Raw genomic sequence first — 16,521 nt, forward strand, 5'->3', positions numbered from 1 at the left:
TGCACCTAGAAACTAGAACAGTTCCTGTACGTGATAATGTTTTTCAGCTATTATCTGTTTCTTACTTTTAGATGTGCTGCAAGGGTTTACTTGAAGGAAAGATTCTACTTACTTCCTTTAAAAAGTTTTTACTACTGCCCTAAAGTAGTATTTCATAACTTACAAGGATTGGCTGGTCCTTTTGTCCTTTGGCCTAAAGCCCAAACCCTCCCCCTTTGCTCATTAACCCTGAACTCCAAGCGTTAAGGACTCCTTTTTCTCTCTTCCCAAGTCCTGAGTCTCCATGGCACAGTGGACTAATGATAATGATGATGTCATTATAGTTGTAGAAACTATTTCATTATAATCTTTTGTTTTCCTCTCTCTAATTTTTAAAGGGGAAATATTTTATTAATTATCTGAGCCCTCAGAACCCTTTGGAGGTACACTCTATATAAAAACTATTATTATCATCCACATTTGGTGAAGTCCTTGGGGATTCAAAGTGTTATGTAAATGTTTACACATGATTGTTCAGTGGCCCAAGATTCACAGTGGGATAGCAAAGACAGCCCAGGAAGAAGCATGAAGCCCCAGAGAGGCAATGATTTTTGCACAAGGTATGAACTCTCTTTTAATTTTGGTATAAAGATAGTGTCATTCTCAGCCTTAAGGAGAGCAGATAAGATTGACAAAGAGAAAGCAAATCTAAACTGAGGATCCACTGGCTATTTTAAGTTTAGGGTACAGGATAATAGGGAAGGGATTCAAATGCTGTGTGAGGGAGAGACCAGAACCTCCTGACAATAAGAGCAAATTGCTTCCAAAAGCAAAGAACCCAGATTCTCTTTCTTGGTGGGTTTTACCTAAAGGCAAGAAAGTGGGATCCCCATTAGTCCTTCCTGATGATCTTAAGTAGTATGGACATTTCAAAACATTGGGTCACCATGTTCTCTATACACCTTTCACCTTTCCTCCTGAGGGAAGTGTCCTGCTGGGAAAAGTGTGTCCTGATGTATCCTTACTTACTTGAACCCCACCCCCCACTTTTTTTTTTTTTTTTTCCTTTAATACTAGGGATGGAACCCAGGGCCTTACACAGTCTAGGCAAGACTTCTACCCCTGGCTAACATTTCCAGCCTCCAAACTTTGTCTTTTCAACAAAGGAAAAGGACCCCTATCAGAGCCTTCATCTGGTCTTTGTAACTAGGCACAAAAGTAATTGTTTTCTCTTCCTTGTTGCCTGAAGTTCCCTTCTACCAAAGACCAGTGAAGCTGCATTTCCATTTATGGTAATGATCTAAAATTTTCCTTTGAAAATAAATGTGAGAAAAAAGTAGAATTTGCCATAAAGAAAGAATGCCAAGGAGAGCTCACGTGGCATGCATCTACAACAAACATCTTGGTAGTCTGAGTGACATGGCATGGAAATTGCACCAGTTGATTTGAAGGGTGTCTAATTCCTGGACCCCAAGAGGACAGGAGGAAGAGGTTGGGTTGCAGAGGGATTAGCTAGAACCAGGACCCTCCGGGGGGAAAATGGAACCATGCATAAGAGGCAGTGCTTATGAAAATCAGATATCAGTGTTTTCACAAAGAACCCGCATGGGTCCGGAGGGATGAGAGATGAACCGTGGACACCCTAGGAAAACAATACTGCTCCGGGTATGTTTTAACATCTGTTATGCACAAATTCAGATGATCACTGAAAGCATGTTTGGTTTTGTGTAAAGGACAAAAGACACAAGTGGAGGGAGAAGCCCACACCTTCTTGCCATGTTTAGAAAGATCATACATTTCAAACCCCTTTCCTGTTATTTAAAAGCACAAAAAAGAAAGGAGGGGGCAAAAACACTGTAGGAAAATCTCCACTGCAAAACACACAGTAAATTCTAGCTTGTTAGCAGCCTGGCTCCAAATTACTTTTAAAAAAAAAAAGAAATCCTAACAGAAATGTAGTTACAGGCTCCAAGGGAAGCTCTAAGCCCCAGTGTCGGCGTCCCAGAATCTAAGCCGAGAAGAAAAGGAAGAAAGCAACCGAACCAGCCTCTGACAGGAATATGAAAGCAAAATTTCAGAGGCAGGAGAAACACCCCAAAGGGGGAGAAGACTGCAGCTTGCAGTAATCTGTAAATGATTGCTGGTAAAGGCTGGAGGCTTCAGGCTTGATTTGTGTTTGTTCCAAAAGAAAGCCAAGGAGGACGGTGTTAATAAAGAGAGATTTAACTCAGAGCTGTGCTTGGAATAAAGTGGGCTACAAAAAGGTCAAATTTGATCAGTTGGAGCAGATTACAGGGGCTTTAAAAGGTGGCGTGCGGAACTGGAGCGGGGCTGGGAAGTAATATAGCGCAAGATTGATTCCGAGGGTGGAGAGAAGCCAGGACAAGCGCTTATCAGTCCTGGAAGGAGGAAGAGCCGCGCCGGGCGCCGCTCGCTCCGGCCAGAGCCCAGCGGGTGCCGCGTCCCCGTCGTCACCCGGTCCTGGTCCCCTCTCTCCTCTCCGGATCCGCTCGCAGCCGCCTCTTAGACAATGGTTTCCCTAATCTCTGACTTGGATCCCCTGAGAGACTGGAAAGTTTTAAGGTAGGCCCGCTCGGCTTTCTCTCCCGCTGTCTCAGTTCACGGCCAAGTTCCTGCCCGCCCCCACCGCGGCTGAGCGGAGCCGGTTCGCGCAGAGCCCCGCGGTGGGCTGAGTGACAGGCACCTCCGGTGGGAGGAATACCGTGTTGACACCGAGACAACTTCCAGCAGATGGGGGAGGCAGGGAACGTGCAGTCCTGAGCCGCCCTGGAGGAGGGGATGCAGATGCCTGGGTAATAATGGAGCGCAGCCCTGTTTTAGTGATTCAGACCCTCGCTCGCAGCTGGGGTTCCGACTATTTAATTATTGGGCTTCAAGGGACACTGAAGGGACCCCAGGTGGAATGTGGCAAACTTTCTGGGACTTCGGGTAGAAAAAGTGGACTTGGTCACAAAAACCTCCCTAGGGCTCCTCCTTGAAGAGAGTCTGTGGAAATTTGGTTTCCTCCTGTGACCTCTTCCCTCGCCTCCCACTCCCAGGTCTGATTTGGAAAAACAGTGTCTACAAAAGAGTGGGCCTTAAAATGGAAGAGTCGGATTTATGAAATGAAGTCTTTCTCACCTTTAAAGGTGAACTCTAGCCTCTTCGTGTCTCAGAGGCCCAAGAGCTTAGATCCCAGGAGCTCAAAGTGGCCCAAGTTCATGTGTCATCCCACGTGAGTGTAAGCTGATGCTTCTGGTAGAATCCAAATGAATTGGTAGATTTGACTTAATGCTAACTGGTATTTCTCAGTGAAAGTATTTGGGGCAGTTTTTAAAATATAAAAACGTTAAATTGAAGGATTCTGATTAAAAGCAGTTCTATACAATCTCATGTTTGGCCAAATAAATACCTGTCTCCAAAAAATGGTGTCATAAGAGGTAGAGCAGAACCCAAGTAAGGAATGCAAATGAACAAAAGCAGACATATTACTGGGACCTCCTTTTCCTACCATTTTTCTGGCATTCATTTGCTAATTTCTTTCTTCCCTTTTGTGAGTTCTGCCTTAGTGTTTTTCTAATTTTATTACTTTTTCAAGCAACATTAATAGAAAAGAGCAAATAAAAGAATAAGGACCAATGCCTATCTTATTTTCTTTTTTAAATGCTTGCATCTTGCTTTACAGAACATTCTGTGTACATATTTTGTACATCGTGTAATATATGATTTTTATAATCTTTTCCAATTAACATGTTTCCATGTTTCTGCCCATATTTCATAATCCTAATTTTAAGGACTAAAGAAAACACCATTATATTGGTGTACATTTGTTTGCTAAATTATCCTGTTTGTTGAATATTTAGATTGTTTCCAGTCTTTGGTTTGTAGTACCAACACAATGAACATCTTTGCATCTATAGCTTTTTATTTTTCTTAAAAAATTCACAGGATTTCTTGGTGAAAAGGCACAATCATTTTTATGGGTCTTTCAGTGATATTTTTGTTTGTATCTTTAGACTTTCCTCTTAATGGAGATATGGTAAAGTAAAGTGCTTTTGCAAATTGTTCCGATGGTACAGCTATTAGAATAAGTTTTATTCTCCTTTTAAGTGAATTACTAACCTATTTCTAAAACCGAAAGATAGCTTAAGAGTGTTTTCAAAAAATTCTTCTTGAGTGATTAGCTTAATATTATTGTACAAGTAGATAAGGCAAGCTTTGGCACTAGAAATGTGTTTGACCATGATTACAAATTTCAAAAATGTAGCCTTCTGAGAGCCTTTTTTAGATAATAATCCCCAGTCTTCACCTATTTAAAACTCGGTGATACTGTTGGCCTTCCCTTCAATGTGTCCCTAATATAAGTAAAGTTTGTTTTATGGCTACAATAAGTTAAGCTTCACAAACTTGGACTGGCAAGACCTGAGAAAGATAAACATTTTCACACGGACTGCTCTGGGTACACTAAGTTCCTTCTGTCCACACCTCCTTTTGGCAAGTATGATTCCATCAGTTTTTTTAACTGTGTGTAATCCTTCCCTAAAGTAAGGCATTATAAATTGCATTTTAAATCCCTTAGTTATTTAAAGTAAGGCATCCTTTGGGCTAATTTTGGTTCATTGAGCTATTCACTCACCAACAATAAGTCTCTGCCTATGATAAATAGGAATAGCAAAGATGCAACACAACTTATGAATGGGCGATCTATCAGCAGGGAGTGGTATGCTCTAAGGCCACCCAGGGTTGTCTGTGATATGAGTTGTGTCAATAAAATGCTTTAGAAATCCAGAGAAATGGGGTGAGAGACCCCATGCTAGTGAAGAAAAAGAACAGTTACGACCCTTGCCTGATTAAGAAATGAGTAGAATACTTGGCATACAAAGCATACTAAAGGGCGGAAAGGCTTTCAATCCACATAACCTGGAACATTTTCAGGTGTTTGGTAAGGAATGCAGGCTGGAGTTCTGCCAAACCTGTTACGCCTAAGAAGTCATTACGCGGCATGATTTTTAAATCTGCTTATGCCACAACTTGGAGTTGTAGATAGGATCAGCTTGCAGGGTGCACCTTCAGGTCACAAAGCTTTCTCAGGAGGTACATATTTGAAATCACTCTGTCCTAGGTCCATTTGGTTGTATGGAGAAATCAAAGGTAGGAATAGTACTAGTGACCATATTTTAATTAATGTCTGTCTCAAAGGACATTAAAAAAGTCTAATTGTCACCCAAAGACACACCAACAGTTTTCAACATTATGACTCCTCTTTCGGCCCTTGGGAAAGCACAAACACTACTGCTTCGCTCAAAGCAAAGAATCAAAATAAGCTAAATCAAGAAAAAAATAGTATACAGAAAAGAAAAAATAACAAATGTAGTAGAACCAAGAGGAAAAGAATAAAACAAACAAACCTGGCAATATGATTTGTACACCATTTAACATCCATTGATATTACTGGAGGAAAATAAAGTCGACACTGTAGGTGATTAACAGGGAGGGGGGACCAAACACCTGGCCTCTCCTCCACCCCAGCCTCAGCCCTTGCATCCCCTCCACAGGAGGGTCTTAAATACCCAAACCTGGTTTCACGCTCCCATTTTAAGAAGGAATTGTGCAGAGGAGATGAAATGACAGTAAAGCTGATTCCTCTTCTCTTCCAACTCATCCTCTCCCCTGGGAACTTGAGTCCCACCTTTACTTCTGTTCCTGTGACTCCTCTCATGATTTAAGACAGTTCAGCCCACATCTATCCTCAGAGTTTCCAGACCTTTCCTCAACAGAGCCAACTGAATACCACACAGGTGTCTGAAGCTCACTAGGACACAAACTCTATGAATGAAGTCTCCCCAGGACCTTGTTCTTCTCCAGCCCCAGTAGGCTTGTGGATAGACCTGCTGCACAGCCAGGGACTCAAATGGGAAGGGAGGCCTTCCCAGTCCTTCATTTTCTCTCTTAATTTATGTTGACGCTATTGCCAAGCCCCCTGGATTTCTACTGTTCTGGAAACTTCCACTGATAGAATCTGAGTTTGCACATTTCCCCCACACCCACCCAAATTAGCCTCTCTGCTTCAGCTCTTGCTCTCTGTCTCTTTTAAACACACAAGGAATGAAAATAGTTCAAAGCCATGGACTAGGGTCATGTGACTTTCCTACATAGACCCTTCCTCTTTATTCTTAGGACAAAAGCCAGTATCCTCCTCCTATCCCTATCTGACCTGACCCTTGACCCCCTCTCCAGCTGGTTCTCTTCCCTCTTCCCCACAGCTCATGTTGCTCCAGCCACGCAGATCTTTCTCTTGCTCACAGACACAGCCAAGCTGATTCTGGCTTTATCTACATTAGCTACTCCCTCGCCCTGCCTGGAAATCTTTCCTTAGCTGTTGGCAGGGCAGCATGCTGCTTGTCACTAGAGTCCAGGCTCAGCTGTCATCTCCTCCGAGAGGCCTACCCTGACCTCCCACTTCACAGTCAGCCACAAGTCCCTCCTTAGCTTACCATGCTCCTGAGAGGTTGAACTGTAGGGAAATGGCCAACATTCTACTATTTTTGACTTATAAAAATGTCAGTGTCACACGGTTCAACCAGTACTCTCACAGCATTGCCAAAACCCATCTCCATATGTATCTGTTTACTACCTCTCTCCCCCATTAGAAAGTAGGTTTTGTGTATTTAACTGGTGTATACCCAGCATATTTCCTGACACATCACAATGAATAAAGGGAGGAAGAATTCATGAATGAATGAAATGGTCATCATTTGTCCTTCATCCAACCATACACTCCATAATGCCAGAGGTGGTATGTGTATTGTTTACACATTAACCGGAGCATTTGCCACAGTGCTTCTCTGCTGTGGTGTGGCAATGAGTTAATTAATGAATTACTGACTCCCAACTCTCAAAGTAGTATTTCTATCCTCAGTTTCTTATTTCTATGCCAATGGGCAAAGTGTCTGATTTGGTGACATGGAAAATTTAAAAATTCTCACTGAGAATCTAATATACATCTTTATTCAAGTGGAATTCTTTCTTTCTAGACCAGAGAATCAGCTAGGACAAAATTAGCAAATTTCTTTTATAAAAGGCCAGGTAGCAAATACTTCAGGTTTTGTTGGCTGTGTAATTTTTGCCACAACTACTCACCTCTGCCATAGTGACATGAAAGCAGCCATGGACAAAATGTAAAGAAGCCTGTTTGGCTGTGAGCCAATAAAACTTTATTTATAAAAACAGACAATAGGCTAGATGTGGCCCATGGACCACAGTCTCCCTCTCATCTGTTATCAACACTAATGATGTGGCCGGCAAGAAAACTGAAATGACTTTGATAGATAGTCAGAGAGATATTTTCAAGTCTCACTTGACTAAGTGAATATAATAAAGTTGCCTCATCATTAGAAAAAGATTAAAAGGAGCTCCGGTGTTATTTCAAAGGTCAGAGATGCTTGAAGTCATGAACACTTGATCTCACAAAGATGATTATAGTCTGCAGAAAATTGATGGTTTACCACATCCCTTGAGTGTTTGGATGAGCCTTCAAGCTATAACAAAATACACTTTTGCCTCTTCTCTTACTGAGCGTGTGAGAAAATCCCATTAATGAGAACAACACATGTTGATGGAAAAAAATAGACCAGACCCTGACATATTTTAAGTCACAGCTTGGCCTTGTTCCTCTCTCTTTCATTTCTTTCTTTCACTCATTTAGTATACATTTCCCTTTCACATGCCTGACAAACTGCCTAAGATGAATTCCAAATTTATGCAGGAGAGCACGCTGTATATTTTTGAACTCATGCCATGTGTAGATACTTTTTGTTTCGTATTACATGACATGTTGAAGATGCACAGAAGAAGAGAGGTTGCTTAGAAGCTCTGCTGGTATCCACCGAGGGTGGGTTAACCATCTGAAGATCAGAATTTAGTTCCCTTAGAGGATAATGCAGAATTCGTAATACTTGTGATGTGCCAGGCCCTGTACTAAGGGCGTTACATATAATATCTCCACTTCTCTGTGCAGCAATCCCACGGGGTAGGTGGTGGTGTCATTGCTCTCATTTAGAGGAAAATGATGTTTGGACAGGTTCAGTAACTTTCCCAGACATGCATGCACAGAGCAGTGTGAACTTGGATCTTCCTACACTGAGCCGAAGCACTAGAAATGATGCCATACACGCTGCTGACCTAGTAGTACCTTTCCTTAACATGTTGATAAATTGGACAAAGTGGGTACCTTCACTCCATCCCAGATAGGAAATATTTGCATCACACAATTCTTCCTTTTCTCTTGGGAATATATGAAGCAGCAACTCAGTTAGTACTGAATACTTTTTAAAAACACAAACTTTGCACAGCAGAGGAAAAGAGGACTGCAAAAACAGCAGACATCAGACATTAAGTAAAATTTTCCAGGTATGCTGAACTACCCATTTTTGAAAGTGAATTCAAGACCTGGGCTTTTTAAATAATGTATTATATTAGAAAATAATCTACTTTTGGGGGGGGGGGGTGGCAGTCTGCTTAATGTAGCAGTGCCACAACTAATAAGGACAGAAGTTATTATGAGATCATATAAAAATGTAAAGTAGACAATCCAGTTTTCTATTTTGAACTATTTTTCCAGTTTTTTGATTGTTTCTTCCATTCCATTTTCATCTCATTCTATTATTTAAAAATAAAAACAACCCCCTCCCCCAAAAAAAGAAGAAGAAAAAGAAAAAAAGGGGGGGGAAGCTCAGGGTTTTTTTACTCCATTGGTTTAAGTAATCAATAGAAAAATGTTCACTTGACAATTTGGTTTTTTTTTTTTTTTCCCCATTCTTGAAGGATCTTCCCTGGTAGACTGAACCAGCAATGTATCAAGAAAAAAAAAAAAAAAAAAAAAAAACAGCAAATCTAAATCATTTTAAATCTCTGTTAGGAGAACCATTAAGAGAAAACTCCTCCAAAAATCTGGTAAGGTTTCCCTAAGATCAGAGGCCACAGTGAAGGCATATTCCCAAAATAAAGGAGAATTACATGTGACTTTTATTCCTCTGATGTCAAAGATAAACAAAGCCAAACACTGGTTAAAGTGGTAGGGACAGATTTTAATCAGCAATCTACTATTGCAATAGGGAAGAGCATCTAGCATATTCTGAAACCCACTTTGATATGTACAGAGGTGACTGGGCATTTTAAAAGGGGAGCAGGGTTCAGTAGTCAGGGCAGAAGAGAATTAGAAAGGATTGGTCAGTCTAAGTGCTGATTAGGCCCAGCTGCCTCTAGGAGTCGGAAGGAGCCTTTTCTTCCTCAGAAGTTGGGGTCAGGGGACCTGTTCTTCCTGAGCATTACATTTTAAGAGAAGGGGAAGGACATTCCTGAATTAAAGGAGATACATAGGTATCTCAGAGGAACACTGGCAGAACATAGATCTATAAGCCCTTTTTAGTCAGTGTTCTAAGAAAGAGTGGTCAGGGGCCTATCTGTGGTCAGGTGTTAGCTAGAACATGGAGCAAATTACTATCATATAAATAAGAATATTCAATAATAGTTTCCAAACTGGGGGCAGAGGGAATCAGATAGAGATAAAAAGATAAATGTTTTGCTAGCTCAGTGGCTCATACCAGTAATCATAGCTACTCTGGAGACAAGGCAGAAAGGTCACAAGTTTGAGCCCAGCCTCAGCAACTTGGCAAGACCCTGTCTCAAAATAAAAGGAAAAAAAAAAAGAGTTAGGGATGTAACTCAGTGGTAGAACATCTTTAGGTTCAACCCGCACTATTAGGGGAGGGGGAGATAAATGTTCAAATTTTGTTTACAAAAGTTTGACTTATTAGATTGCTATGGGTCAAAGAGAGCTTAAGAAAAAAAGCAAAAGATGTTTACTTATACCCACAAGATGGAACATCAGGAGCCAGCAATACTCCAAACAAAAGCTATAAAAACAATTCTAATCATCCTTTGCCAGTTTAGTCAGTCAGTGCAACGTACTTAATCTTGTACTTGATCTGGGTTAGCAGCTTTATGATCCTGTCTGCTTGTCTACTACATTTCTGGATATTTGGCTCAGTTCAGAAGGGTCATCTTGGAATTTTAAGCAATGTCATTAGAAGTTGAACCCCAGAGTACCTGGTATGTGGTTCCCTGAGACAGTCCCCTTTGTTATTGTTTTGTTTATTTGTTTTTTGAAATGGAGTCTGACTATAGTGCCAGGGCTGTCCTCAAGCTCATGGGCTCAGGCAATCCTTCTGCATTAGTCTCCTGGGTGGCTGGGCCTACAGGTGTGTGCCATCATGCCCCAGACCAAGGGAGACAATCCATTTTTCTTAAAGATGAAGCAGTTAGATTGAACTGTTTGCAGTAGTTTTCAGGAAAGCAATAACTGCTTGAGAATAAAAAAAAAAAAAAAAAAAAACTTAAAATGGCCATAGTTGAACATCTATTGAGAGTTCATTCTGAAAATAACACAGTTGACTTCATAGTTTAGCTCAATGGCAGAGCACTCGCCTAGCATATATACAAAGTCCTAAGTTCAGGTCCTCGTAGCATACCCACACAAAATAATACAATGGATGAGGTAATTTGGTTGTGTCTATGATGAATGACATTTTAAAATAATAACTGGAATTATGACTTATTACATAACACTATCATGTCATATCAGGTGAAGTCATTCAAGGATATATCCTGGAAAACAAGGTTATCAACAGAATTCTAGCAACTTTGTATAATATTTGAAATAGAACATTTACCTATACAAATACATCCTACAGAAGGGGTAAACCTTTCTTCATATTAGATGGTGGTTTTCATGCATTTTACCCTTCAGGTGAATTCAATTATATTAACATTTTTTTTCCCAAAATGAAAGAATAAACCCGTTGAGATTGTCCAGGCATCCTCTGGGAAATTACAAAGTCAGCTCAACATCAAGAAAGCTTCATTGAATGTTTGATTTGGTGATAGCAAAGTTGTCAAGAATGTCAAAAGGTTTAAACATTTAACTAAATAGGGTCTCAGGTCACTAAAACAATACTTAGTTACCTATCTAACCAAAATGACAATAAAAGAATGCAAAAATAAATATGTGAGGTAAAATGCTTGTCTTTTACCAAAAACCTTAGGCATTCTCAAAGTAAGATTTGGTTGGTTCTCTTACATAATCAAGAGCCTGGTAAAGATGATGGAAAGCACAGAAATTGTTTGGATTTTTGTTTGTTTGTTTTCCAGTACTAGGGATTGAACCATGAGGTTATACCTTCAGACTTTTTTATTTCTTATTTTGAGACAGGGTCTCCCTAAATTGCAGAGACTATCCTCAAATTTATAACCCTCCTACCTCCACCTCCATGTTGCTGGGGTTACAGGCATGTGCCAATATACCTGGATCTGGAAATGATTTTGATACAGAATATCTGTTTTTTAAATGGATTAGCAAAAAATAAAGAAAAATCTTTCATAGTCACTCATCAGAAGCTGGCTACTACCTTCTTGAGAACTTGATCTCAAACTTCCAGCTTCAAGAACTTTTGAGAATATAAATATTCGTTTAAGCCACCCAGTCTCTGACACTTTGGTATGGTGGTCTGAACAAATTAATTCAACATTGCAACATAAAAATTTCCTTTCCTTAAACTTTCTACAACTTTCCATATCCATTGAGGTTTTGCCCTGTACTCTCTCCCATTCAAAGAAAAATAGTCATTTTGCTTGAAGACAAAATGATGCTTTTCTCCTTCACCAAAAAACATCTTACCTTCCTTCATACCTTTCATTCAAGGTTGCTTTCCCTAGTTCTTTATTATTTCTAAAAGTTTTATTTACATACATAGATTATTATTTTTAATCCTTAGTAATATTTATCTTCCAGAGAAAAATCAGAAGTGAACAATTATGAACTATAACATACTAATATCTTACAGCAGGTTAGCAAATTATACAACTATAACCTTTCACAATCTCTATATGCATATGCTTTTGCATGATTTTTTTAATATGGCAATTATAACATGTTTATTAACAGGACTAAATATCTCTAGATAAAAATAAAAGGCCAAAAGTATATAAACTCAATTTCATGATTAATAATAAATATTTCAGAACTTCACCTTATTTGGAAATATTTACATATTTAATTAACATCTATTATTTCACTTTAAAATACATAGCACTTAATACCAAGTTGCAAGTTATTAAAAAGATCTGAGGAACTGTTTTTACGTCCATGTATTATAAAACAAAACTATTACTGAAATAAAGTTTGTCCAAATGGTTTAATTAGATTTAAATCAAACATAATTCTTATAATTTTGAACATCTAGTTATTATAATGTTAGTTTATTTAAGTAGTAAGTCAAGTAAAATAAAAATGTATGCTTATATTTTATCTAAAGTTGACATCTCTGAAAACATGTTTTGATAAATCGACACTATCAATCTAGTCTTATTTACCAAAGATTTACTAAAATTACATAAAATTCAAAAACTTTTGAGGTGGTTTCTGTATTTCTGGGACTTCTAGGGAAATTTAGTTTATATAAGCATTTATTTCTCTCTTAGCCAATGAGGTTAGAACTCCTTTGAGAGATTTGATAAATTAATCTGGTAATTCCATCTGGAAGCAGGGAAATATAAATATGTATATAATAATACATAATACACATAAATAATACATAAACATAAAGGCAATTCAAGTAGAGTTTCTATGATTTTCGTTTTTAAATTTTAGCCATGAGTATAAAGGCAATTCAAGTAGAGTTTCTGATTTTCGTTTTTAAATTTTAGCCATGAGTTAGTCATAAGTACAATAATACAAAACAATATTTTCTCTAAGAGTTGGTACTTATCTCTACTCCAGTTTCTATGTGTATTCAAACTGTGATTTTGGAAAATAAGGAACTTAAAGCTGACCTGCTGACTAAGCAGGCTTAAGTTCCACACCCACATCTGCAGAGGAAAACTTAAGACTTTTTTGCTCTGATACAGAATCTTATGGAGGCCTCAGGCTCAGTGTCTGCTTCCATATTTTTTTCAGCCTAGGTAGTTGCTTTAAGGGTCCCTAAATTCCTTGAGGTCCTTGAGTTCCCAGTGACTGTAGTTGAGGGTCTGAGTGGGAAAGAAGGTCTGGCAGGGGTAAAGCCAGGAGTGGAGGAGGTGAGGTTGAAGGAGACTACCTAAAGATACAGGGAAGACTGCAGTAGAAATGGGGGAATGGGCAGAGGTGATGGGAAGGGAGAAGACTGGAGGAATCAGTGCAGGGGATCTTAAGCTTCCCAAAGAAACCATCAAGTGTTCAAATGAGCCTTAGTATCAAATCATCCAATCAATAAAAACCAGAGCCACCGTGGAGGACCATACTAAAACCAGCAAATGCACAGACAGGGGGTTTCAGTTGGCTGGAAAGTCCCTGTGGGATCAGCAGAATCACATAGAACAGAGATGTCATAGGAGCCAGGAAAAAAAATAATGATAATAATCCCAGCCCAGGAGTCAGGGAGTGAATCCCCTCTTTAAATAAGTATCCAGGAAGGAAAAGTTTCATCCCATGGGGTTCCATTTAGAAGCAGCATGGGACTCTAATCCAGCTGCAGAGAGCACACTCAGAATCTTAAGAATAAAAATCTGTCCTCACTGTACTTCAACGGATGTTTGGATCAGAAGTCAGACTCACCACTGGAGACTCAAAGGAGCAAGCAGACCAAGATGAGACAAAGGTCTCTGTGTGTGCTGAAGGTCCAGTTGTCACATCCAAGGGTCTGAAGATGCCAGATCCAGGTCTGAGACACTCTGCCAGATGACTGTGAGAGATAAACAAAGCCAGACACTGGTTAAAGTGGCAGGGACAGATTTTAATCAGCAATCTACTTTGGCAATGGTATACTGAAATCCATTTTGAGATGTACAAAGGCGACTGGGCATTTTAAAAGGAGGACTGGGTAGGGGAGCAGGGGTTCAGTCGAGTCAGGGTAACAAAAAATTATGAAGGGTTGGTCTCTAACTACTGTCTCTGGGAGCTGGAAAAATTGTATCTGGTAGGATCCTTTTCTCCCTCAAGGGCTGGAATTCAGGAGACCCGTTCTTCCTGAGCATTATATTTTAAGGGAATGGTCATTTCCAGGTCTTGAGAAACAAACTCCTGAATTAAAAGAGATACATAGGCGTCTCAGAGACAGGATACATCCAGGCAGAATACAGAACTGTAAGCCCTTTTTAATCAAATGTTCTAAGAAAGAGTGGTCAGGGGCCTATCTATGGTCAGGTGTTTGCTGGAACATGCAGTAAATTCTTCTGGCAGCCTTGAGCTTTCTCCGGCAGGCAGCTTAAGAGGGACTGGGGTCATCCTGGAGATGTGGCCTTGAGCTGTAGAAACTATGTTAGTATTTGTTCAGGTATTTTAAGGGGAGGTAAGGGAGTAGACAAAAATTATTTGTGTTGAGTCTGTGTTGGTTTTTTTGTTTGTTTGTTTGTTTGTTTGTTTAATAGGCCAAGGTTGAGGCCTGGTTGAGAAAAGTATTCAGAGAAGCCTGGCTAGAGTTTGGTCAATGAGTGATTTTTGTCAGGAAACAGAAAGCCTAGTGCACCACTTCTCTCCCCCGTCCTCCCCAGATATGTATTTAGGCTGAAACTCCCAGGATGCAAGAATCCCATCTGCAGAGTACAGCAAGGAGGAGAGTTGGCATACAGCCTTCTGTCTGTTCTCACACAGAGGCACTGTGCTTGCCTCCCCTCTAGATTATCATTGCTAGAAGGGACCCCAGAGATCAACTACTCATTCTCCTTCAAGTCTTCGAAAAGGAAAAAAAAAAAAAAAAAGTACTCCCCTAACACCATATTATTTCTGAGGACAGGAACTATCTCTTGGTTTCCCATTATGTCCCCAGCATTGCCTGGGCCGGGTGTGCTGCTTGTTTGATTTTTGTTTTGTTTTTGGTTTGTTGTTGTTGTTGTTGAGACAAGGTCTCGCAAAGTTGCTGAGGGCCTTGGTATATTGCTGAGACTGGCTTTGAACCTGCGATCCTGCTGCCACATCTTCCCAAGCCACTGGGATTACAGGAATGAGCCACCGTCCTTGGCTCATGTGCTGATTTTCCCTAAGAATTTCTCACTTAAGTCCCCCTCCTTGTCCACCCTCCCAGCCCAATCAGAGGCAAGATTTTCTTCCTCTGAATGCCCCTAGAGCTGAGTCTAAAGCCTGATCTTCAAATGTAGAAATATATTTTCTATTTTGTGTAATTTATACATATATGTACATATACATACATATATAGCATAGTAATATATATATATATTATAGTAATATATATAGTAGTAATATATTAATACACACACACACACACACACACACACACACACACACATATATATATATATATATATATATCTTAATTCCACTAATGGGCTGTAAACTCCTGGGTGATGGATACGGCCAATGTCTGATTCATTCTCACATCCACCTGCATCCTTTGTATCATGGAGACCATATTTTGCTAAGCCAGTATGTGAAGGGATACCCACACATTCCTCATTGCTAACATGAGAAATTGAACCAGATTGTAACTAAGGATCCCCTGTCTATAAAATTCTGTGATCAATGTAGGATGGAAGAGAGAAGCACCCTCCCACCGGATGGTGAATCCCACCTCTGAATGAGGCGGTGAATCCATTTCTTACACTGTCGAGTTTTTCTCGAAGCAAAGCAATTCTCTTTATATTGATCCTCATTTTCTTTCAAGGCTCTTTTATTCCCAATCCTTCTGTAGAGCTGATGGACTAAACTACAAATCTGTTTTCAGATGTTCTATCTCTGAACTGAAGCCTTAATGTAAATCAGCTGTTCTACGGATGAGCTGTGCTGACACGTACCGACATTAGTGATCAGATGACTTGTCCTGTGGGGACGAATATTGCAATCAATCCTGGTTGCAGGTGTTTTGGTTAACCATGGCGATAGAACTCCATTTTGTTTTTTCATTGTGCTAGTTTTTCATTCTTATAGAGACACAAATGTCTAAGCCAGAAAGAATTGCTAGAAGCCTGTGGAAATAGCACTTTTATATATTTTATCATGTTTCCTGGTGGGTAAAGTGAAATATTTTGTGAACTGGAAAAGTGTTCCCTTCGTTTAAGTTTGTGATTTACAAAGAATTACCTATGCTTTTTCTGAGCCTTTGAACATGACATTCCTTGCCACCATTATTATGGTCATTATTGAGTGTAATGTATTTTTATTGAGTTCCTAAAGCTGGACTGCCCTCTCTTTTTCTCCATTAAGGCACATGTATTTAAAAGTTTTGTCTAATCTGAACTCTTGAGTGTAACTCTCAGATAACCCTAGTTTTTAGATGGTCACTTGTTTCATTAGACATTCTTCAACACTTGATTGTCACAAAAAGACATAGTTTAAATAAGTATTGTAAGGTAATTTTAAATTTTATTTGCTTATCTTTTCCTTTGCATTATAGATTAATCTCCATGAAAGCAGGAATCCAGTCTGCCCCCACTGGAAGGCTCAGTAGGGTAGATACTTTTAATGATATAATGAATGTAGTTCTTCCACATGCAGCT

At 39.6% G+C, this 16,521-nt stretch overlaps 1 protein-coding gene across 2 annotated transcripts in view; it reads left to right on the top strand.

The window, feature by feature from the left end:
- The first annotated feature begins 528 nt into the window (after positions 1-528).
- Positions 529-16,521, top strand: part of Celf2 (CUGBP Elav-like family member 2) — a 502,138-nt gene continuing 486,145 nt past the window's right edge. Inside the window, exon 1 of one of the 2 annotated variants that reach the window (XM_076832242.1) lies at positions 529-599. In XM_076832242.1, the coding sequence (XP_076688357.1) occupies positions 565-599 (35 nt within the window). In that variant the 5' untranslated portion in view covers positions 529-564. Of the gene's footprint in view, positions 600-2,393; positions 2,563-16,521 lie in introns of those variants that run through there. The other variant, XM_076832240.1, reaches the window with a different exon arrangement.

This window comes from Callospermophilus lateralis, chromosome 13 (genome assembly GCF_048772815.1).
Source record: "Callospermophilus lateralis isolate mCalLat2 chromosome 13, mCalLat2.hap1, whole genome shotgun sequence".
Taxonomy (NCBI): domain Eukaryota; kingdom Metazoa; phylum Chordata; class Mammalia; order Rodentia; family Sciuridae; genus Callospermophilus; species Callospermophilus lateralis.